This window comes from Rhinatrema bivittatum, chromosome 10, assembly GCF_901001135.1.
Source record: "Rhinatrema bivittatum chromosome 10, aRhiBiv1.1, whole genome shotgun sequence".
Classification (NCBI taxonomy): Eukaryota; Metazoa; Chordata; class Amphibia; order Gymnophiona; family Rhinatrematidae; genus Rhinatrema; species Rhinatrema bivittatum.
In genome coordinates, this window is record NC_042624.1 from 84,435,777 (window position 1) to 84,461,156 (window position 25,380).

At 46.0% G+C, this 25,380-nt stretch overlaps 1 protein-coding gene across 8 annotated transcripts in view; it reads left to right on the forward strand.

The window, feature by feature from the left end:
• Nucleotides 1-25,380, forward strand: part of ODF2L (outer dense fiber of sperm tails 2 like) — a 192,372-nt gene that overhangs the window by 87,789 nt on the left and 79,203 nt on the right. For all 8 annotated transcript variants that reach the window (XM_029617769.1, XM_029617772.1, XM_029617771.1 and 5 more), the window contains one exon: nt 13,902-14,011. In XM_029617769.1, coding sequence (XP_029473629.1) covers nt 13,902-14,011 — 110 coding nt within the window. The remainder of the gene's footprint in view (nt 1-13,901; nt 14,012-25,380) is intronic.

Consider the following 25,380-nt stretch of genomic DNA (forward strand, 5'->3'; position numbering starts at 1 on the left):
GGAGAATGACTCTGTACTCAGCTGGGACAGGCTGAGCTCAAGTAAAAACTTAAAAAAAAAAAAAGAGACTAGAAGTGAGAGATTTAGGGACCTGTTTCTGGTCTCCAAGCCTCAGTGCACCGATCTGGCGTGCGTTCCTGTCTCCTTGGGGGACTTGGGGAGTTGCAGTAGCTTGGCGGATTGAGCGGCCTCTTTGGCTAGGCTCCACTTTCAGGCTTCACTATGACGTAGCATGGTAGGCTGCGAGGAAGTTCACATGCTTTCATGTGCATGAGTCGCCCAAGGAAGCAGTGCCTGATGGCTGTTTGCGCCTGTGCATCCAGGATAAGCATCTTTCTGGACCACATGGTTTGAAATTTAAGTTTTGGGTGTGCATTGTACGGGCGTTCAAAGGAGTGTGTGAGTGTGTATACTTGTGATGATGTCATGGATTGTATTTAGTGAAAAGAAATTGATCTCTTGTTGATTCTTTATTTGTTGATTTTGCCTATTCAGTGTGTCAAGACTTTAATTGTTGTTAATTAACAGCTTGCTAAATGCAGCATAATCCTCTGTGGATTTTCAATGTCTTGTTAGCGTGTTGGAAGCCTTTACTTGTCTTTTTGCTGGAGCTGTATCTGGAGCAGACTTCAATGCTTTCTTGCAGACCCACTCCCAAGTTCCAGTTTTCCACTTGATGTCAAATTGTGTAGAGGGAATGTGATAGAAGGTGGAGGTGGTAGGAGGCAGTTCTGTCTTATGGTATTCGTTTGTACGAGTTGAGCAATTTTGTATGTTTTTTATTGTAGCCCCTAGGGCATCTGCATAGGCGAGTTACAAACAAAGATAACCATAACCATGTAATGAACAGCACATCTGTCTTCCTAAGAAGAGTTTCCCAGATGTCTGTCCAGTCTCTGGGTGCTGAGTTGTACTATAGAAGAAAAGGAAAAGCAACAAAAAGTCATTGTGGTTGAGGGCAGACCACAGCCATGCACTTAATTAGCTATACCAGACATTCTGCACCCTTTCTGGAGGCTGGATTGTATGCAAGTGACATAAAATAATTATTCCCCTGTCAATATAGAAAGTATCCAGACTTTGGAAGCATCTGGAGGACCACTGTCCAAACAATCATGATGAGTAACCCATATGGTGATGCTCACCCTTTTACACAATGCAGAACTGAAACTGCTGTTCTATCCTGCAGCCAGGCTATTTCTGGCCAGTGGAAGAAAACATCCCCATGTACATTCAATTGTATCCCTTTAGTTTCACCAAAATCCACATGTAAGTGGTCCTAAGGTAGATTTACTGGGCTGTGGAGTATGGATGTAGTCTTAGAATGAAGATTTTGATAAAGTGTGTACCTAGTGCAATAGACTTTGACCAGCTCAATGTCTTCATCCAGATCTGGCCATCAGACAAAACTCTGATCATGGACTTCACTTTGGGAACTCCCCAATGTGCTGCAAGTAGATTTTTAAAAGCCCCTTATAAGCCCCAAGGGAATAACAATGTGTGAGTCCCACAATAAACATTTTTGGACCCAGCTGAGGTCAAAGCAGAGCCCCCAAGAAACATGTACTATGTTGGTCTTAGACTTCCAGGAAGATCACCCTTTTTGAAACCATGCACTTACTTGACAAAGGTTGACTCCTGCTGGGTGTGTTTATGACCACCCATGGGGTCAAAAGTATTTGCTGGAGAAAAGAGAGTCCCGGCCCAAATGAGAAGCAGTCTAGCTCAGACAATGGCAATAGCAGGCACAATAGGCATCTGTATTTAAATTGTCTTCTGACCTCATATTGTAAGTTATAGTGATAGGCTGCCAACAGCAGGACCCAGCACTGCTACAGTGTAGGCACTTCCAATTTAGGCATAAAATTTGCAACAGGTTTATGGTCTATGCATAAAGAAAACGGATGCCTTTACAAAAATGGAAGAAAATTTCTCACTGCAGATATAATTTCCACTGCTTCCTTTTCAAACTGCAAATAGTGTGTATGGTAACATCTTTTTGTTCAGTCAGAGCTCTGTCTCCTGTAGCTAGCTAAGCACCTTCTACAGGTTATTTAGATGTGTGCGGTCATCTGGGCAAACCCTGCTGGAGGCAATACATCAGTTTTTGAAACAAGGCCAGGACTCTTGTAATGTGATAGGGAAGGCATATACAGCAATACAGACCATTTGGCATGTTAATTATCAGAAGGCATGGGCTTCTGCAGACAATGATACTTATTGGTATGGATTAGAGAGACCTAATTTTGTAAAACTCTGTCCTCCTGCCAGTTGCGCAAATAGATTGTGTGATGTAGGTAAGGTATATCGGTCCACCTCTAGAACTGGGTTCACTACCTGTGGAATAATCTGTCTGGTTTTGGCACACAAATAGTGAAGCCCAGTCCATAAATACCAAGACTCTCTTCTTTTATCATTTGATCAATCTGGTTACCTACACCTGACAAAGGGCATAAAGAACTTAGGAATAGCAACTTCTTTTACCTCCACCTGTGCCACTCCTTTTGAGAAAACTTTCTCTGCTTATCACTGAATACTGCCTGAAATGTATCCAGCAATACATTAACTGTGAATGAGGAACAAACAGTACATCAATCTAGTTGCAGAGCTTGCACCTATTTCCTTTCCAAAAGAGATGGCCCTTCAAGGATGCTGACCAGAAGGACCAACAGCAGCTGTTTGTCCATGTTTCCTACCAATAGACAATAACCGCTTTTATGGAGACTGGATGGCCAGTAAAAGAAAGCAAAGGCAGTCTTGGAATTACCACCACCTCTGGCCAGAGTTGTTCTTGCAGCTGTTCCAAAACAATGCTGAAGGGGCACTTGTATTTAAAAGAAACTTCAGGGAGAACCCCTGCACTGTGGGTATCATCCATATGGGTAGTGAAGGCAGCAATTCCAGTGTCTCCAGTTCCTTTTTTTCTTGAAGAATGAAGAAACCCCAATAGCCTGGTGTGTCCACTTATGCAGCAGCAGGTTCTGATAACTCCTGTGGAGAAAGAAAAAATGAGAAGACTTAGTCCTGTGGAGTGCAGGAAGGGCAACTGGACTCTGCACCAGGCCCCATACCCACTCTTGATGCCAAGGGACCAAGTGATGACTTACAGCAAACTCATTAAGAACATTAGAACTTGCCATACTGGGTCAGACCGAGGGTCCGTCAGGCCCAGAATCCTGTTTGCAACAGTGGTCAATCCAGGTCACAAGTACTTGGCAAAATCCTAAATAGTAAATAGATTTCATGCTGTTATCTCACAGTGATAAATAGTAGCTATTTCTTAAGTCTACTTCATTAATAGTTTATTGACTTCTCCAGGCATTTATCCAAGCCTTTTTTAAATCCCACTATTCTAACTATCTTAATCACATCCTTCGGTAATGAATTCCGAAGCTTAATTGTGCACTGAGTGAAAAATTATTTTCTCCAATTTATTGAATGTGCTACTTACTAACTTTATGGTGTGCCCCCTAGTATTTGTAGTATTTGTAGTTTTTGAAACAGTAAATAACTGATTTACATTTTCGCATTCTATTCCACTCATGATTTCATAGACCTCTATCATATCCCCCCTCAGCCGTCTCTTTTTCAAGCTGAACAGATACAACCTCTTAAGCCTTTCCTCATAGGGGAGCTGTTCCATTCCCTTTATCATTTTGGTCACCCTTCTGTGTACCTTTTCCAATGCAATTATATCTTTCTTGAGATGTGGCGACCAGAACTGAACACAGTACTCTAAATGCAGCCTCACTATGGCGCAATACAGAGGTATTATGACATTCACCGTTTTATTCTTTTTGCTTTTTTGACTGCAGCCACATACTGAACTGAGGATTTCAAAGTATTGTTCACTATGATGCCCAGGTCCTTTTCCTGGGTGGTAAGTCCTAATATGGAACCTAACATCATGTAACTAAAGTTTGGGTTACTTTTCTGCATGTGCATCACATTGCACTTATCCACATTAAATTTTATCTGCCATTTAAATACCCGTTCTTCCAGTCTCACAAGATCCTCCTGCAATTTTTCAAAATCCAATTGTGATTTAAAAACTCAAAATTATTTTGTATCGTCTGCAAATTTAATCACTTCACCATTGTTCCCTTTTCCAGATCATTTATAAATATATTAAAAAGGGACTGGTCTCCATACAGATCCCTGAGACACTCCACTGTTTACCTTGTTTTTTGCTTCCTGTCTTTTAAACAATTTTGAATCCACAATAGGACATTGCTGCCTATCTTGTGACTTTTTATTTTTCTAAGGAATCTCTCATGGGACACTTTGTCAAATGCCTTCTTAAAATCCAAATATACTACATCAACTGGCTCACCATTATCCACATGTTTAAACCCCTTCAAAAAAATGTTACATTTGTGAAGCAAGATTTCTCTTGTTTAAATCCATGCTGGCTGTATCCCATTAAACCTTATTTTTCTATATGTTCTATGATTTTGTTCTTTAGAATAGTTTCCATGATTTTTCTTGGCACTGAAGTCAGACTCACTGGTTACACTGGCCACCCTCCAATCTTCAAGCACAGCAGAGAATCCCAACAATAGCAACGGATCTGCCGTGTCATTTTTGAGTTCTTTTAGAACTCTGGGGTACATAGCATCTGGTACAGGAAATTTGCTATTCTATCTGGCCTCATGGTTTACAGTTGTGACATGCAGCTCTGGTAAGCTTGCAAGGGTCCACTGCATGCATTCCCCGACAGTGCCAACAAGCTAATGCAGCAGATAGATCAGGCCATAGCAATCCCATCACTGGGACAGTCTTTTCATCAGACATTGGGCTTGCGCTCAGGGCACTAGTTCCAACTGCTGATTTTGCAGAACCATGGTAACAAAGGCAGATGCATATTCCTGTATAGTTGCCAAAGCTGTATCCCAAGCCAGTTGTGCCATTCCAGCTGAAGGCAACAACTTTTCTCACAGGACAAGCAGGATGGTTGTCCTCACAAATGGGTGACATCGAGGATGGAGCCCACCACGGAAAACTTCTGTCAAAGTTTAAACAGAACTTTGACTGGCCCCTACTGGGCATGCCCAGCAAGGCACTGACCCTGCAGCCAGCAGGGGTCTCCCTTCAGTCTTCTTTTTTCCGCGCAGCAGTTGCCACGCGGTGAAAGGAGCTCCCTTACCACGTTCCTGACAGGAATTCGGTACTTTTCTTTCCGAAGAAAATTTGCCCCTCAGGGGTCTCCCTTCGACAAATTTTTGTCACCTTCGCGGAAACCGGTAAGTTTTTTGCCATTTTTCCTCGACTACCGTCGAATTTGGCCCTCGAGGCCTGTTGGCACTTACCAAGCCCACGACTAAATTTGGCCTTAAGCCATGGCGACGGGGTTCCGTCGATGTCCGGATTGTACCCGGACTATGTCAATCACAGACCCCCATAGGGTTTGTGTTTTGTGTTTGGGTAGTGAGCATGATGTCCTGACTTGCACCAAATGTGCCCTAATGACACCTAAGGGTCGCAAGGCCAGGATGGAGAAGATGGGGCTCCTCTTCCATGCACCCACCCCAACGCCATCGATAGCATCGACGTCATCGGAACCGGCACCGTCGAAATTGCACCACCATCGTCAACCCTCCGGTGACCGTCCACCATCGATGACTTCTCGGCCGTCGACTCCTGTCCCCTCCCCGGATGGGCGAGGAGACCGGAAGGACAAGCATCGCCATCGACGGCACAAGTCTCGGCCTGTCGAGGATCCACAGTCATTGACCTCTGAACAGGCCGAACCACCGACTAAGAGGCCTCGATCAGACTTGGCACCGTCCACGTCTCGTTCGCAGGCATCGAGGAAACCCTCACCCTCTCGGGGTGTGGGAGCCGTGATCCCACCGGTTACGGTGGTCCCTCCGGTTCTGCCTCAGCCTCCCTCTCCCGTCGAGCCGGGTATTGTTACCCCTGGTCTCCGGGCTGAACTGGACCGGCTGGTCCAGGAGGCCATCGAGAAAGCGATGCAAAGATTCCAACCTCCATTGGCACCGTCTCCGGCACCGATTCCGGCACCGCCACCGGCATCGACCCCGGCACCGACTCTGCCACCGAGGAAGGAACCGACCACCGAACCTTTGGTGGAAGCGCTGGCACCGCTGCTACAACGTATGGAGGCACTTGTACATGCCCTTCCATCGATGATTCCAGTAGCACCGACAGCGCCATCGTCTCCGACTGGATTTTCATCGGCGGGAGAAACACCGTTCCTGATTCCCCCTTCCGGGGTGGTCCCATCGGTGCCTTCTCGTATATCTCCACCGATTTATCCTTTGGCTCCATCGGTTCCAAGACCGGCACCGACTCCATCGGCAGCACCGAAACCCTCGATGCCGTTCCCAGTACCGATTGTACCACCGGTTCCTCCAAGGTTTCCTTCGATGCCTTCGGATCCTCAACCAGGTCCATCGGGACTTCAACCCCCAAGTGATCCCTATGATACCTGGGGTGATGATACATCTTCTGACACAGATTTACCATCACCGCCTTCTCCTACAGAGAGTAGAAAAAGATCTCCTCCAGAGGATCTCTCCTTTATTAATTTTGTAAAGGAGATGTCTGAAATTGTACCTTTTCAGCTGCAATCTGAGACTGATGACAGACACCAGATGATGGAATTGCTTCAATTTTTGGACGCTCCAAAAATCATCGCTTCCATCCCCATTCACCAGGTGTTTCTCGATCTCTTAAAGAAAAACTGGGAATCTCCTTCATCTGTATCACCAGTTAACAAGAAGGCTGACTCCACATACCTCGTCCAATCAGCACCAGGCTTTCAAAAGCCTCAACTGGATCATCGCTCTGTTGTGGTTGAGTCCGCACAAAGAAAGGCCAAGCGTCTAAAGCCACACTCCTCCACTCCGCCGGTCAAGGACAATAAATTCCTTGACAGTGTGGGACAGAAAGTGTACCATGGAGCTATGCTGATTTCTCGCATAGCCTCATATCAACTCTACATGACGCAATATAACAGAGCCATCCTTAAACAGATGCAAGATTTTGCTGACACATTACCTGACCAGTACCAGCCACAGCTTCAGGCCCTTCTTAACAAAGGGTTTGAAGCAGGGAAGCACGAGATCAGAACGGCTTATGACATCTTCGATGCCTCCACAAAGGTTTCAGCTACTGCCATCTCGGCCAGACGTTGGGCCTGGTTAAAGTCATCCAACCTTCGCCCAGAGGTCCAGGATCATTTAGCGGATTTACCCTGCTTAGGGGACAATTTGTTTGGAGAACAAATTCAGCAAATTGTAGCTGAATTAAAAGATCACCACGAGACGTTAAAACAACTTTCTTCTGTTCCGTCTGAGGTTTCCTCCAAACAACCGCTTAAGAAGGACTCTAAGAAGTCGTTCTTTCGGCCACGCCGTTACTACCCTCCATCGGCCAGGCCTCGTCCAGCTCGATCCTCTACTAGGCCTCAGCCGCGTCAGCCTAGGAAACAAAGGCCTACTGTAGCCCCTCCTCCTGGGCCTGCGGCTGGCCTTTGACTCCCCTGTAGGGAACACATGCCAAACCCCTCTTCCAGACATTCCTGTAGGAGGTCGACTGTACCATTTTCTACAACCTTGGTTGCAGATCACCTCAGATCAGTGGGTGCTAACAATTGTCGCACAGGGTTACCACCTCAACTTCATAACTCTTCCGGCAGACTCCCCGCCTCTTCAAGCGTGGAGTCTATCCACCCATTTGGCTCAATTACAACAGGAAGTATCTCTTCTTCTGCAATCAAATGCTATATAACCCGTTCCTCCCTCTCAACGAGGCAAGGGATTCTATTCCAGATACTTCCTAATACCAAAGAAATCAGGGGGACTACGTCCCATTTTGGACCTTCGAGCCCTCAACAAATACCTTCAAAAAGAGAAGTTCAAAATGGTAACCCTAGGCGCGCTGCTCCCTCTGCTAAAAAGAGGGGATTGGCTGTGCTCTCTCGACCTCAAGGACGCTTATACCCACATTGCGATCACACAATCCCATCGCAAATATCTGCGGTTTCTAGTAGGCCACGACCATTATCAATACCGTGTCCTACCTTTCGGTCTGGCTTCTGCCCCACGAGTCTTTACCAAATGTCTCGTAGTGGTAGCAGCATTCCTAAGGAAGGAAGGTGTCCACGTCTACCCCTACCTGGACGATTGGCTAATCAGGGCCTCCACCCAACAGATAGCTCAATCCTCCCTAAAATTGACAATTCAAACACTCCTTTCTTTAGGGTTTCTTGTCAATTACGAGAAATCTTGCTTAGTCCCGTCTCAAACCTTATCCTTCATTGGGGCAGACTTGGACACCTTACAGGCAAAGGCTTACCTTCCTCTTCAGAGGGTCCACACCCTAATATCCCTGGCTCGCCAGCTCCAGTCTCAGAACACTGCCACGGCTCGCCAGTTCCTCATTCTCCTAGGACACATGGCATCCTCGGTTCAAGTCACTCCCATGACCCGACTAGCCATGAGAGTAACACAATGGACTCTACGACACCAATGGATTCAAGCTTTTCAGCCTCTGTCCTCCATAGTCACAGTCACACAAGCGCTGCGCCTATCCTTAACCTGGTGGACGACTCAGGTCAACCTCCTTCAGGGCTTACCTTTTCTTCCACCGGATCCGCAAGTAATCCTAACCACCGACGCTTCTCACATCGGTTGGGGAGCCCATGTGGACGACTTCCAAACCCAAGGGTTATGGTCCAAAGAGGAAGCCGAACACCAGATCAATTTCCTGGAACTTCGAGCAATCCGCTATGCGCTCCGAACTTTCAAAGATCATCTATTTCATCAGATAATCTTAATCCAGATGGACAACCAAGTGGCCATGTGGTACATAAACAAGCAGGGAGGCACAGGCTCCTTCCTTCTGTGTCAGGAAGCTGCGCAGATCTGGGCGGAAGCCCTCTCCCACTCCATGTACCTCAGGGCCACTTACCTGCCGGGAGTAGACAATGTATTGGCAGACCAGCTGAGCCGTGTCTTCCAACCACACGAGTGGTCACTCGATCCTCTCGTAGCGATCTCTCTGTTTCACAAGTGGGGTTCTCCCCGCATAGACCTCTTTGCGTCCCCTCAGAACCACAAAGTGGACGATTACTGCTCTCTCATTCGGAGCCAGCACTCTCGGCCGAGAGATGCATTCTCCCTCAAGTGGACAACCGGTCTGCTCTATGCATTCCCTCCACTCCCTCTTGTGTCAAAGACTCTCGTGAAGCTACGCCAGGACGGAGGAACCATGATCCTGATAGCACCTTACTGGCCACGCCAAGTATGGTTTCCAATACTCCAGGATCTCTCCATCCGCAGGCACATTCCTCTGGGAAAGGACCCGCATCTGCTCACTCAAAACGACGGATGCCTCCTCCATCCCAACCTCCAAGCCTTGTCCCTGACGGCATGGATGTTGAAAGGTTAGTCCTTCAACCATTTAACCTTTCAGATTCCGTTTCTCGGGTCCTGATAGCTTCACGAAAGCCTTCCACAAGAAAGTCTTACTCATACAAATGGAAAAGGTACACATCATGGTGCACTTCTCAGTCCCTTGATCCCCTTTCCTGTCCAATCTCCAAATTCTTGGACTATTTATGGCATCTCTCTGAATCAGGTCTTAAAACCTCTTCTATCAGAATGCATGTCAGTGCGGTAGCCGCCTTCCATAAGGGTATTGGGGGTAATCCTATTTCAGTACAACCCCTAGTAACACGCTTTCTTAAGGGCTTACTCCATCTAAAGCCACCCTTGCGTCCTCCGGCCCCATCCTGGGACCTTAACCTGGTTCTTGGTCGTCTAATGAAACCTCCTTTCGAACCTCTGCACTCCTGTGACTTGAAATATCTCACTTGGAAAGTGTTATTCCTTTTGGCTATTACTTCAGCTCGCAGGGTTAGTGAATTACAGGCCCTAGTTACCTATCCGCCTTACACTAAGCTCCTGCAGGACCGGGCGGTACTCCGCACTCACCCTAAATTTTTACCTAAGGTAGTTTTGGAGTTTCATATCAATCAATCTATCGTACTACCTATCTTTTTTCCCAGGCCCCACTCCAACTCTGGAGAGCAGACCCTGCTCTCCAGAGTTGGAGTGGGGCCTGGGAAAAGACTGTAAACGGGCTCTAGCTTTTTACCTAGACCGTACAGTTTCTCACAGGAAGAGTACTCAATTATTCGTCTCTTTCCATCCTAACAAGTTAGGACAACCTGTGGGTAAGCAGGCTCTTTCTTCCTGGTTGGCGGACTGCATTTCTTTTTGCTATGAGCAAGCTGGCATTCCTTTTCAAGACCGTGTTAAAGCACACTCTGTGAGGGCCATGGCGACGTCAGTGGCACACCTTCGATCGGTGCCGCTTCCTGACATCTGCAAAGCTGCAACCTGGAGTTCTCTCCATACCTTTGCAGCCCACTATTGTTTGGACAAGGCTGGAAGACAGGACTCCATCTTCGGCCAGTCTGTCTTGCGTAACCTTTTTCCAACCTGATGTACCAACACCCTTCCACCTACCCGGTAGGGTGCGGATGCCCTTTCCCATATTTCTCCTCAGTTGTTGTGCCTGTTGCACACCGTTGAGTACATTTGGTGTAAGTCGGGACATCCTCAGCTCGGTACTCACCCATTTGTGAGGACAACCATCCTGCTTGTCCTGTGAGAAAGCAAATGTTGCTTACCTGATGTAACAGGTGTTCTCACAGGACAGCAGGATGTTAGTCCTCACGAAACCCGCCCGCCTCCCCGCGGTGTTGGGTTCGTTTTATTTTTTACTTTCTAGGCACTGCCTGTAGCTTTGAAAATCAGACTGAAGGGAGACCCCTGCTGGCTGCAGGGTCAGTGCCTTGCTGGGCATGCCCAGTAGGGGCCAGTCAAAGTTCTGTTTAAACTTTGACAGAAGTTTTCCGTGGTGGGCTCCATCCTCGATGTCACCCATTTGTGAGGACTAACATCCTGCTGTCCTGTGAGAACACCTGTTACATCAGGTAAGCAACATTTGCTATTTCTGAGGGTCAAGTCCCCGACCCTCACCACTAACTGATCTGCCATCCTTCTCCAATATAATGCCAAAACAACAGTGGGTGACTGATAGGGACTCACATTGAGCTTGCATGGCAAGTTGATAACAAAACACCACCAGGCTCTAATATGTTTCAAAGGAGTGCCAAAGTACTAACAGGGAAACCTCAGCTGGGGATGCAGGAGCTGGCAAGATGTTCCCTGTGAAGCAAAGACAAGAGAAATTCTCTCTAGCAGGCCTCTGCCATAATATCTCTTCCCAACATAAATTGTTAATATCTGAGTATATAGCTATCCACTGTTTCAGTATAGGTGGTGGAGCTGCCAGAAGGTACAGCAAAGATTTGAGTAAGAAATGTTAGAAATCCTAATGGTAACACAGGCATCCATGTGGCTGTATTGTCTTGACAGGCTGTAATGGTAGAATTGACCAGCAGCTAGATAGGTCTGGCAGGTTGCAATTATTCTAATAAATAGAAGTCCTAGTGGAAATGCAAGTGCTAACGTAGCTGGGTCTGTCTGGCAGGCAACGCAAGAGACTTGGGAGGCTCATGTAATGGTAGTTATTTAGATCATACTGTGATGATAGAATCAAACAAGAAACTAGGTCTGTCTGTCAGGCTGCATGTTCTTAATTAAGTAGAAGTCCTAGTGGAACTGCTCAATAAAGACTGATGCAATAAAGTGTGTGTAAAAAAAACGTGCATTCAAACTGGGCGCCCGTTTTTAAAGGTGTGCACGTCCACCTCTCCTGGGTGCCTGATGCAATATGTAAATGAGCTGCCTCGCTAAAACGGACATGCTAGGGATAAAGTTTGCGTCCCTAGCACGTTCTTTGCATCGGGTGCCCAGGAGATGTGGCTGTGTGAGAGCTACCAAAACGGACACTCAATTTGCGAGCATCCGTTTTATCCTGTGGCAGCGGCTCTATTTATACAACTGGAGTTCAATCCAAGAATCAATGATATAATATTGACTGAAGAAGTTAGTGATACATATCACTATAATAAGCCCCTGATGCAGTTCATATCATAGGCGAAACTCAGCCAGAGTCAGGCACTTTGGATTACAAATACTTTCTTGGTTTCCTTGTAATTAACACTCTTTGTTCATATTGGAACTCTGCAATAAATGCTATTTGATAACTAAGACGACTGGTCTACGCTTTTTATTTGGCTACCAGACTTTTATAGACTGTTTTCCTTTTTACTGTTTGATGCACCAATGGTGCTCATGCTCCAAAGACATCTGATATCAGTGCATCGATGGGAATTGACGAACACCACTGTGCATTGGTTCCTTGATGCCCATTCCATGCATGCATTGCTTCTCCGATGTGCATTACAATCCATTCCATGGGATATGTCAGTTGAGGATGTCCATTCCATTCCATAGGATGCATTGGTGCCCTGTTGTCCACTCATGAAATTGACATTAGATGCCACAGTGCAGCGGAATCAATGTCAGATAGCTTCGGCAGTGAGATTGTCATTTGCACTGGTGGCATTAATGGAAATCAATTTTGGGTGCTGAAGCACCGACTGTATCAAAGTCGGGCACTGCTTCACCAATGGAAATCAATATCAAGCACCAAATCAACATCTAGCACTATTGCACTGTTCTACACATTTCTAGTCATTGTCTATGGTTGTGTGTAAATCTATAAAGGTGATTTGTATCCTTCTGCCTGGAGTAGTCTAAAGCCCCAAATAGTCCACTCTAGTTTTCTTTTTGACAAAAACAAACCTGGAAGGGCATAGCTAAGAGCTCTACCTCTCTTGGTTAGTGAATTGTGCCCTTTTTCACACCCAGGAGTACCTTGATCGGGGTGAGCATATCAGGGCTCACAGTGCTAGAGCAGGGCCATGGCTACAGCAGAAACAAAGCTGCAAAATGGGAGTTTTCTCCACATGTTCACACTTCACCCCTGTTTTGGCAGAGGTTCCTGACGTGAAACATAATTTTAAATAGTCTGTCCTTTTGAGGTGTTCAACCCAATTCCATCCTAACTAAGGCCCATTCTTTTGGTTCAGACTGCCAAAAAAACCCAAAAACAAACCAAGGGGGAAACACTGATAAATAATGTGAGGTTGGCCTGTCGCCACCCAAAACAGTGTCGCTATTGGCACTGTTTAGTTTACCCTTTTTCTTTATTTGAGGCAGCCTATAGTTTGGAAATCCCCAGATGTGAGGATTGTCATTCTGCTTGTGCTTGGAGAAAGTGAAATTACTTACCTTAACATTGGTTCTCCTATGGAAGAAGGCAGGAGATCAGTCCTCACAAAAACCTCTCTCCTCCCCTTGGAATTTGTTTGCCTGAGGTCAATATTCAAAGCTGGCCGTTTAAGTAACTTATAGCTAGATTTATCAAATTGCTGTAAATATTGCATGCAGTATAAATCCAGTGTGTGTGTGTGTGTGGGGTGGGGGGGGGGAGGGGGAGTGCCCTTCAGAAAATGTTTCTAGTATGAATCAGTTACGGTACTCTGTGCACATTGAACTTGTGATCTTTGATAGAACTAAAAGGGTGTTCTTTGACATTATATACTGTGCGTTTGTTTCCCTGACTTGTCTTTTAGAAAATATGTTTGTCTATTCAGTTTATTTGGATACACTGAAAATTAACTGTGTACTATTTTTTAAACCTGTTGTTTTAATCAGTGGTTGGTTACATTTTCAAAACTGTTTGCCACTTCTTGGGTGTTTATGTAAGAAGTACACACTTCTATAGGTTATGCAGATTGTAATTTAGTATAGGTCTTCATTACATTGATTTATATTAGTGAGGCATACTTGAAAACTTTATAAATTATAATACCATTTTGTGTTTAGGGAATGGAAAAAGGGCAAAAAAAACCTTCTGCTACATGATCTGTTTATGTTTTGTAAATTCTTCAGGAAGTCAACATATGTGAGGCACTTTCAGCCTGTAATGTCTGGAAAAGTCATCATGAGGGGGCTGCAAAAGAAAAGTCAGAACTGGAGATTGAGTTCAAAGCCTTGACCAAGTAAGCCTGAAACTGTAGCAATAAATTGAGCCTTGAACTATGGAAGGATGGGTAACAATTTTTTTTAAATAAAATAAAAATAATAATCAGACATACTGAAGCAAATATGGCATATGTATCTTTAAAATTTCTAAGCAATTCTGGTCAGCAAGTCAAGCTAAAAGTGAATTACACACAGCTGTTTAGGGGAAGCATCAATACAAAGAATAAGCCCTCAGAAAGGACAAGACATTACCTCCCAGAGTCTGTAATAGCAGTGTTTTGGAGGTCTCTGTCATCAAACGCTAGAAAATTCAGTCGGTTGTAGCACCAGTACTGATACGTCATCTTACAGTGTACTAGTAATATATTGTGGCATACTGATAATCCTTTAGTAATGGAATGAATTTCAGTAAAATGAACACTTTTGACACTAATATTTTGACAATTTACATTCTTGTAACTTGGGGAGCTTGAATTGAAATAGAAAAAGATACTAACTTGTTACTTCCAATTTTTCTTTAGAATTAAATTTATAGAATGGCTGTAAACTGATAATTGAGCTGTGATTTTAATAAATGTAGCCATTGTTGTACACATAATAAGGGTTGTTAAAATTACGGCTTCTCTACTGTATTGCATTAGTCTTATCCCTACAGCAAGGACTAATCAAAAAATGATTGTATGTATCCACATGGTATAGGAAAATCTTTTGACCCATAAACTCAAAGCTTGGATGATTAGGACCAGATTGTGAAAAATTTTCCCCCATGTGTTTTAATACTTTGAAAAGTCAAACTTTTGATTCTTGAGACAAATAATGGATGGAAAAAACATGTAGAGGTCAATATCCAAAACCTTAATGCTCATAACTTTTTGAGTTACATGCACAAAAAACAAGTTTTAAAATTCTATTCTCACGACTGCATAAATTTTGTGTGAATAAGAAGAGGCATCAATGGAGATGTTTGTTACGATTCAATGAATCGGTGAACCCTTGGACCGCAATGACAAGGTAAAAAGGCTTACCGTGGTTTCTTGTCGGCGGGAGATGAACCTCAGGGCCGGCAGCTGGAGTTACCAGCAGGGCAGTGGTACAGACAGTCTGGAGTCAAGGCAGGCAGCAAGCAAGGCAAAGTCCAGTATCCAAAGCAGGGTCAGAGGCAGGCGGCAGGCAAAGCAGAGTCCAGTATCCAAAGCAGGGTCAGAGGCAGGCAGCAGGCAAGGCAGAGTCCAGTATCCAAAGCAGAAATCAAAGCAAGGCAGGAGACACACCAAGCTGGACCTATTGCAAGGCACTGGCAATCCTTCAGAAGCCTCCTTATATAGTCCTGGGTGAGGAAGTGGTTCCTGGGAGCCTGGAACTACTTCCTGTTGCTGCTCCTATAAGTGGGGGGAGGAGCCAAGTGCCTATGTCAGATTGGGGCTAAGGTTGCCCCTGTGGGAGCCATGCTGCTGGCTCCCTGCTGCCTTAGCCGATGATGAGGACCACGCAGAGAGTACCGAAGAGACCCACCTCTGCCACTGCCGGTAGGTGCGGTCGGTCATGGGGGTCGACCCCCACCGATCGCAACAATACCCCCTCCTTTAAGACCCCTTCCAGGAGGCCTAGGTTTCTCCAGGTGATTTGCATGAAAATCCACAAGGAGTGTTTTGTCGAGTATATTCTTCATGAGCTCCCATGAATCTTCCTCTGGGCCATACCCCTCCCAAGCTATGAGATATTCCCAATGTCTCTTATGATGACAGACATTCAGGATCTCTCTGACTTGGTATGACTTGGTACGTTTCCTCCTCCTCTGTGGAGATTTCCTGGGGAGTGGGCAGTTTTCATGCAGGCCACGACAGTATCACTGGTTTCAAAAGCGAAACATGGAAAATATTATGGATTTTAAATGATGGAGGAAGACGTAGTTGATAGGTGACAGGAGTGACCTGTCTCAAGATTGGAAAAGGATCCATGTAGCGAGGGGCAAGCCTCATGGAAGGCACATGTAGACGTAGGTTGCGCGTGCTAAACCAAACCTTTTCTCCAACCTTAAGGTGAAGTGCTGGCCGCCGATGCTTGTCTGTAGTATTCTTTGTTCTCTGGGCAGCTTTGCTGATCATAGTTTCAATCTGAGTCCATAGCGCATAGAGATCCTGTGCTGTCATCTGAGCAGCTGGGGACGGCACGGATAATGGTATTGGAAGGGGAGGGAGTGGCTGTCTCCCATAGACACAGAGAAAGGGGGAGGATCCCGTAGCTGTGTTGGCATGACTGTTATGGGAGAATTCTGCCCATGGGAGAAGGTCAGCCCAATCATCCTGTCGTTCATTCACAAAAGCTCTTTAAAAAGTTTTTAAGGTGAGGTTAGTTTGTTCGGTTTGTCCATTGGCCTGGGTGTGGTAGGCTGTAGTAAAATCCAGTTTAACCCCAAATTTGTTGCACAAAGATTGCCAATATTTGGCCTTGAACTGGGTTCCTCGATCGGACACAGTATGGCGAGGTAGTCCATGTAATCGAAAAATGTGTTTTGTAAACAATTTGGCCAATTCTGGAGTAGAAGGTAGTGTTGGGAGAGCGATAAAGTGGGCCATTTTAGAAAAACAGTCAATGACCACCCAAATTACTCTATTACCATTGGAAACAGGTAATTCCACCACAAAATCCGTGGCAATATGAGTCCAAGGCTCCTTGGGTGCCAGCAGAGGTTGTAATAAGCCCCAAGGACGTCCAACTGGAGTTTTCTGCCGGGCACAGGTTGGGCACGAGTCTGCATAAGCTTTCACATTCTGGTACATCTGTGGCCACCAATAATATCTTCTGAGGAGTGAGAAAGTTCGAGCTTGGCCTGGGTGTCCTGCTACTTTAGAATCATGGCCGCATTTCAACAAGTGTTGTCATAACCGGGTTGGAACAACAGTCTTCCCTGGGGAAACTACATGGGTAGTGGCCATCAGGATTGGTGCTGGGTCGATAATGAACCTCGAATGGTCTGGAAGATCTTCGGCCTCAGAAGCGCGAGAGAGAGCGTCTGCTCTGACATTTTTGGTGACTGGCCTGTATTTCACCAGGAAATTGAAACGGTTAAAAAATAAGGACCGGCGCGCTTGACGGGGGTTTAGACGTTGGGCTTGGCGGAGATGTTCTAGATTTTTATGGTCAGTATAGACCGTAATAGTGTGTTGAGTTCCCTCCAACCATTGTCGCCAGGCCTCAAAAGCTAATTTTATGGCCAGGAGCTCCTTATCTCAGATACCATATCCTTTTTCAGCTGGGGAAAATTTACGAGAAAAATAGGAACAGGGGTGAAAAACCCCCTTAGTGGAAATTTGACCCAAGATAGCCCCAACAGCAGTAGAAGAGGCATCTACTTCCAAGATAAAAAAGTACGTGCAGGATCCGGGTTGTAAAGGCAGGTTTCAGAAAAGAAGGCCTTCTTAAGCCTGGAAAAAGCATCCAACGCCTCCACAGACCACTCTCTGGTATTGGCTCCTTTGCGAGTTAGTGCAGTCAATGGAGCAACTAATTGAGAGTAATGAGGAATGAAGTGTCTATAAAAATTGGCAAAACCCAAAAATCGTTGGAGGGAGCACAGACCGGAAGGCTGGGGTCATTCCCGGATGCAGGTAACTTTATCCGGATCCATTTGGAACCTGGTATTGGAGATAATGTATCCTAAAAAAGGCAAGGACTCCGCTTCAAAGATGCATTTTTCCAATTTTACATAGAGCTTGTGGGCTCGCAAGAGTTGCAGTACTTGTTGGACATCACCGCGGTGAGATTGCAGATCTCGGGAGAATATCAACACATCATCCAGATAGACTACTACTTTATTATATAATATTATATAATAGATCCCGAAAAATTTCATTCATCATGGACTGAAAGACTGCAGGTGCGTTACACAGTCCGAAAGGCATTACTAAATATTCAAAATGTCCATCCCGAGTTTTAAACGCAGTCTTCCATTCGTCACCTGGCCTGATGCGGACTAAGTTATACGCCCCTCGTAGATCAAGTTTCGTAAACACTTGGGCGCCCTGTAACCGGTCCAGTAATTCAGGAATGAGAGGCAATGGGTAGCGATCTTTCCTGGTTATGGCATTTAATCCTCGATAATCTAGACAAAGCCGTAGTGTACCATCTTTCTTGGCCACGAAGAAAAAACCAGCTCCAGCTGGTGAAGTAGATGGGCGAATGAATACCCGGTCTAAATTCTCCTGGATATATTGGGCCATGGCCTGAGTTTCAGGGAGAGATAGCAGATATACCCTTCCTCGAGGAAGTATGGTCCCGGGAAGCAGGTTGATGACACAATCAAATTGTCTATGTTCAGGAAGAATTTCTGCATTTTATTTTGAAAATACATCAGCGAAACTGGCATATTGTGAAGGGAGGTCTCCTGAGGTGGTAGCAAGACATATACAGTAAGAGGACATGTCACTGGAAGAAGGCATTGCTGTTGACAATGTGAGCTCCATTTGGTTAACTGAAGTGTTTCCCAGTTGATTGTAGGGGAATGTTTTTGGAGCCAAGGCATTCCTAAAATGACCGGATGAACGGCTGTGTCAATGACGTGAAGAGAAATCTCTTCCATATATAGTATACCAGTCCTTAGGCGCAGTGGAAGAGTAGTCTGAAGGATTCGTCCAGGGAGTGGGTCTCCGGATATTGAAGAAAGTATCAAAGGTGTATCTCGCGGCATGGTAGATAGACCAAGATGTTCGACCAGATTACTCATAATGAAATTTCCCCCTGCCCTGAAATCCAGAAGGGCTAATGCCGAGAATTCTTGGTTTTGAATTATCGTTACCGGAAGGATGAGCTGGGGATCAGAGCCAGTACAACCTAGAACCATCTCCCCTGTTGGTTCTAGGCTCTGGAGTTTCCCCCTTTCTCGGGACAATTGGCCAAAAAATGTCCTTTGCCAGCACAGTATAAACATAAACCTTGGGTTCGGCGACACCGTCTTTCTTCAGTCGTTAAAGCTCTCCTCCCTAGTTGCATTGGTTCTTCGTAGCTGTTGGTTGAGAACCCGTCAGAGGCCGAGAGAAGGAGGGCGCAAGAGTGATTGATCTACGTGGTCCGCGCAATTCTCTGGCACGTTGCTGAAGGCGTTGATCAGTTTTGCTTGCTAGATCAATCAAATCATCCAAAGTGTTAGGGAGCAGCTAACTCATCTTTGATGCGGGTGGCTAGTCCTTCCAAAAAAATACTTCGTAAACTGTCCGCTCGCTAATTCAATTCAGTAGCCATTGTCCGAAATTCAATGGCATAATCGGATAGCGTACGACTATCTTGGCGTAAATAAAGAATGTCTGACCCGGTGGCCGCCAAACGCCCAGGATCATCAAAGGTGCATTTAAAAACTTGGAGAAAACGTTGAAGGTCCTGAAGAATGGGAATTCTTCAGCCACTCAACATTTCGGAGCCAGTTTCCCATGTCCTGATTGCTTCACGGAAGCCTTCCACGAGAAAATCTTATCTTTACAAATGGAACAGGTTTAAGTCATGGTGTTCCTCTCTGTTACTTGATCCTTTTTTCCTGTTCCACCGTGAAGTTTCTGGACTATCTCTGGCACTTATCAGAGTCAGGTCTAAAAACTTCCTCTATCAGGATGCATGTCAGTGCAGTAGCCGCCTTCCATAAATGTGTTGGGGATGTACCCATTTCAGTACAACCCCTTGTAACACGCTCTTTGAAGGGCTTGCTCCACCTCAAACCTCCACTGCGCCCTCTGGCTCCTTCTTGGGACCTCAACCTGTTTTTTGGGGCAGCTCATGAAACCTCCATTCGAGCCTCTCCAATCCTGCAATCTTCGCTATCTCACATGGAAAGTGATTTTTCTTCTGGCAATCACATCCGCTCACAGAGTTAGTGAATTACAGGCCCTAGTTACCTATCCGCCTTACACTAAACTTCTGCACGACCGGGTATTACTCCGCACTCACCCTAAGTTTTTACCTAAGGTACTATCGTAGTTTCATATGAATCAATCCATTATACTACCCACCTTCTTTCCCAGGCCCCATTCTAATCCAGGAGAACAGGCTCTGCATACCCTTGACTGTAAACATGGTCTAGCGTTCTATCTAGACCGTACTGCTGCCCACAGGAAAAGCATTCAATTGTTTGTTTCTTTCCAATCCATCAAATTGGGTCAACCTGTAGGTAAGCAGACTCTCTCCTCCTGGTTAGCGGACTGCATATCCTTTTGCTATCAGCAAGCAGACATTCCACTTCAAGACCGTGTTAAAGCACACTCTGTGAGGGCCATGGCGACTTCAGAAGCGCACCTACGCTCTATGCCGCTTCCTGAAATTTGCAGGGCTGCTACCTGAAGTTCTTTCTATACTTTTACAGCCCATTATTGCTTAGACAAGGCTGGAAGACAAGATTTCATCTTCGGCCAATCTGTCTTGTGCAACCTTTTTGCAACTTGACGTACCAACACCCTTCCGCTTGCCTGTTAGGGTTCAGGATGCCCTCTACCAAATTCCACCCCAGTCCTTGTGCCTATTGCACATCTTGGGTACATTTGGTGCATTTCTCATACATCCTCAGCTCGGTACTCACCCATATGTGAGGACTACCATCCTACTTGTCCTGTGAGAAAGCAAATGTTGCTTACCTGTAACAGGTGTTCTCACAGGACAGCAGGATGCTAGTCCTCACGAAACCCGCCCACCACCCCACGGTGTTGAATTTGTTACGTTTCTTATTTTATTTTTTGGCACTTCCTGTAGCTTTAAACAAGACTGAAGGGGGACCCCTGCTGGCTGCAGGTTTAGTGCCATGCTGGGCATGCCCAGTAGGTGCCAGTCAAAGTTCTAGAAACTTTGACAAAAGTGTTCCATGATTGGGCTCCATCCTGTGATGTCACCCATATGTGAGCACTAAGATCCTGCTGTCCTGTGAGAACACCTGTTACAGGTAAGCAACATTTGCTTTCTCATCAGATAGAGCCCGGCACGGAAAACTTCTGTCAAAGTTTCTAGAACTTTGGCACACTGAGCAGGCCCAGCATGCTTCTATCCATGCGTCCATGCGGGGTCCCTCTTCAGTCTCATAACATAGAATTCCCAAAAATAAAATAACAAACGCTGACGAAAACCAACTCCATGGGGTGGTGAGCGGTTTTGTGAGGACTGCCGTCCTAGAAGAACACCTGTTACAGGTAAGCAACTCTGCTTTCTCCTAGGACAAGCAGGATGGTAGTCCTCACACATGGCTGAATTTGTAGCTACAGGCTGCTCCCATCTGTAAGGAGACAGCACTTAACAGATGCCAAAAAGCCAGGGCTCTTCTGCAGTCCAGAGTGTGCAGAGCTCACTGTCCCTGGTGTGAATTTGGCCTTGGAAAAAAAGTTGGATAGGATTATAGACTGTTTGAGTTGGAAGTCCATCACCACCCTAGGAAGGAACTTAGGATGCGTACACAGAACCACTTTATCATGAAAACATTTTGTATAAGGTGGGTACGACACTAGAGCTTGACGTTCACTGACCCTACATGCAGAGGTGATCGCAACCAGAAAGATAACCTATCAGGATAGATACTTCAAGTCACAACATCACAGGGGCTTAATGGGGATCTCATCAAATGAGCCAAGACCATTGAGGTCCCATGATACTGCTGGGGCCCTAATCGGAGGCTCGACCTGTAGTAAGCCTTGCATGAAACTCCTCACCAGCAGCTGCGTTCAAATGGGTGAACTATCCACCCCGCGGTGGTAGGCCCCAACAATGCTGGAAGTGGTCTTTGGGCCAGTGTCGGAGAGATGCAATAGGTAGTCCAGGAGCTTCGAGGTAGAACAGGAGAACGGGTCCTACCCATGTCCCTCACACCAGATCGAGAACCTCTTCCACTTCAGACTGTAAGACTTTCTAATGGAAGGTTTCCTGGATTCCACCAAGGATATTCAGAAATTCCCTGGAGACTGGGATGGGATCCACTGTCACAGGAAAAGGCACAATGGGCGCTACTGGCTTATCCACATGAACATGTGGTGGCTCAGTCTCCAGCACAGATCCCAGTGGGGAGTGCCTCGGGTACAGAGGGGCACGGAGACTTGTGTACCCAGGCCTGCTTTGCTATCGGATTGATGGCCATCGATGCCGATGCGGTATCGGTTCCTTCTGGAATGGAGTCGGTCCGATGATGATGACATCTTTTCTCTTGATGCTCGGTGCGATCTTTACCTGGGACCGAGGAGGAAGCCACCGATGTCTCAGACATCTTATCAAGTCGGGCACGCCTGCCCTTTGGAGTCATCTGTGCACAGGTGGAACATGTGCAGACATTGTGACTGGGACCGAGGCAAAGTATGCATATTTCATGCGGATCGGTGATCGACATCATTCGGGGGCATTTTGGACACTTTTTAAACCCTGTGGCCATGATTAAAAATAAGGTCAGGAAGGGTTGGGGGCCTGCAGGTACCGGTGTGAGGTAGCAGGAACCGGCTGAAAAAACCCCCGGAACGGTACTCACCAAAAGTTGATCAAAGGGAGACCCTTGTAGGAACTTTTTATGAGAAAAACTCTGACTTTCCGTGAGGAAATATTTGTGAGAAAACTCACAGAGCTCCTTAAACGCGAGGCTAACAGCAACGCGGAAAAAAAGATGCTGAAGGGAGACCCCTGTGGCTGCAGGGATCATGGCATGATGGGCATGCTCAGTGGGCTCAGTATGCCAGTCAAAATTAAAAGATCCAGGAATGGAGAGCAGGAGATTTTAAAATCCTTATTACTTTTCATTATTGAATGTTTTTTGATGTTTCTGCTGTTTTGAAATATTATATTGGTATTTTGAGAAATTTATAACACTTTTTAATTATCGGATGTTTTATTCATCAGATGTTTTGACATTTTTTTTTTATATTTTATTTATGGATTTTCAAAAAACTACACAAGAATACACTTATGCCAGAAAATTGAGACTACAAGATACAAAAAGAAAAAGGAAAATAAATATATATAACAATACTAATCCATGACTCTCATTAAAATTAAAAGGAAAAAAGGGAGACAAGATCAATGGAGCGGTACTCATAAAAAAGAAAAAAAACCCATATAAACAAACAGGAAAAAAAAGCTGAGATTAACCTGCTCAATACAAACAAAAGCCAATCAAACAAATTATCATCTGGAGACAGGGTGAGCAGCTTGGCTTGTTCTGTTTTCCTAATAGGAGGTGTATTAGTGTTTAGGGCCTGGTTAAATATTTATAGTGGTAAATTACTGTCTTTTCATAAGGAGGGGTATTGTGCTTGCCAGTAAAGAGAGTTTGTTTTGCTTTTACTGAGATGTCATCAGATCCAGAATATCTTTTTTTATATGGTGAGCTGTACAGGTAATGCCCTAGTTCTGCTCTGCACCCATTTTTGGGGGTCAAGGGGGTTCCATAGGATGCAGAATGTATATTTACATTTTGCCCCGTGACGGTCACATGTTCAGTGTGTCATGCAGGTTGTTGCGCCTGGTCGCAGATGGCTGTGCCCTCTCTGCCTTACCTCTTTTCTCCCTCTCTCTTCTCCTCGGTGTGTCCCGGCCAAAAAAAGGTTGAGAACCACTGATCTAGAGTACTGTGTTCCGTTCTGGAGACCGTTTCTCCAAAAGGATAGAGACAGGATAGAGGTGGTTCAGAGAAGGGTGACCAAAATGGTGTAGGGTCTGTATCAGAAGACTTATGAAGAGAGGATGAAGGATCTAAATATGTATATCCTGGAAGAGAGGAGGTGCAGGGGGAGATATGATACAGACATTCAGATAACTGAAAGGTTTTAATGATGCATGAATTTCAAACCTTTTCCATTGGAAAGCAGACAGAAGAACTAGGGGTCATGTTATAAAATATAATACCTACGTACACATGTACGGGCAGATCATGACTCGTGCGCGCAGGGACGGGTGATTTAAAAAAATACATGCTTCGATGCAATCGGGCCATTCTTAGTTCCCTCCCAATCCACTACAATTAAGAAGAGATGAAGTAAGTTTCGCGCCGGCTGGCGTTAACCCAGCTAGCCCCCGCCCCACCCCAGCTCTGCCCAGACTCTGCCCCTTTCACAGAGCCCAGCACTTCCGTGCATACTGGGAGATACGTGCATGGCCAGGCTGTTTTCAAAATGCGCTCGGCCTGGCCACACGTGTATCTTCTGGTTTTTGTGCACGCCTGGTTTTGAAAATCTACCTTATAGAACATGGTGGATACCTAGAATGCCCTTCCCTAAGAAGTGGTGAGAATAAAAACAGTAAACAAATTCAAAAAAGCATGGGATAAACACTGTAAATCCCTAAAGGCTAGAGCATGGAAATTAAGAAAACGGTGCATGGGGATAACCTGTGTTGTGTTTGTGGCATTTCTGTGGACCTCTGGTTGTTGTGGTGATGACTCCTCCCATGGGGAACCATAGCAATAGGCTGACCTCTAGAGCAAGAGGAAACAAGGGAGAGAAGCTTTATTGTGCAGAAAGTAGCACTGCATGAGGAGCGGGCAGCACAGTTCGCCCCTGAGTAATCTCAGATGATGATTTCAGTCCAAACACCGTTGACACGAGTGCCGAGTTGATCTCACCCGAAGCTGGGAGCGGAGGGTCCGGTAGTGGTCCGCGGAGCAGGGTAGGCCAAGAACCCAGTGCTAGAGAACGTAGACAGTAGATCCGGTAGTGGTCCGCAGGGCGGAGTACACCGAGAATCTGGTCAAGGGTGAGGCAAGTAGAGAGACTGAAGAATGAGGTACTCACGAGGCTGGTTGCTGCTGTCAAGGTTAAAGCTTCCGCAGTAGTAAGGTAGTGAGGCTGGCAGAACTCTGATGCTGTGGTCCTTGAGACCCAGGAGAGGAAGGAGAGGCAAGGCCCTCGAGGAGCGAGTACATAAGGGGCCTTCTAGATGGGTGCCTGCAGAGAATAGAAGAGACAGGACCCCCGAGGAGCGTGTGTCCAGAGTCAATAGTAACAAGGAAACCCCGGAGGGTGGATAGGAACGACAGGGCCCCCGAGGAGCGGGTACCCAGAGCATCCTAGAATCGGCTTGACCCCGGAGGGTAGTAGGAAGTGTTCCAAGTGAGCAGCTTAGAAGCGGTCGAAATTAGCTGGACCGGAATCCTTGCTAACTCATGACAGTGTAGGAGATCGGAGGCTAAGTACCCGGAGGTAGTGATGTCATGCGATGGGGATGCCCCCGAGGTTCCCGCCATGACGCATTCAAAGGTGAAGGCAACGCACGTGCGTCCTAGGAGGCCTCAGGAAGAACAAGGTGAATGCAATTGCCCATGCTGGGCCAGGGATGCCGGAGAGGTCGGCAAACTGAAGCGGAGGCAGCCATCTTTCCCAGAGGAGAAGGGAGAGGGAGAAAAGAGGTGAGGCAGAGAGGGCGCAGCCATCTGCGACCGGGCGCAACA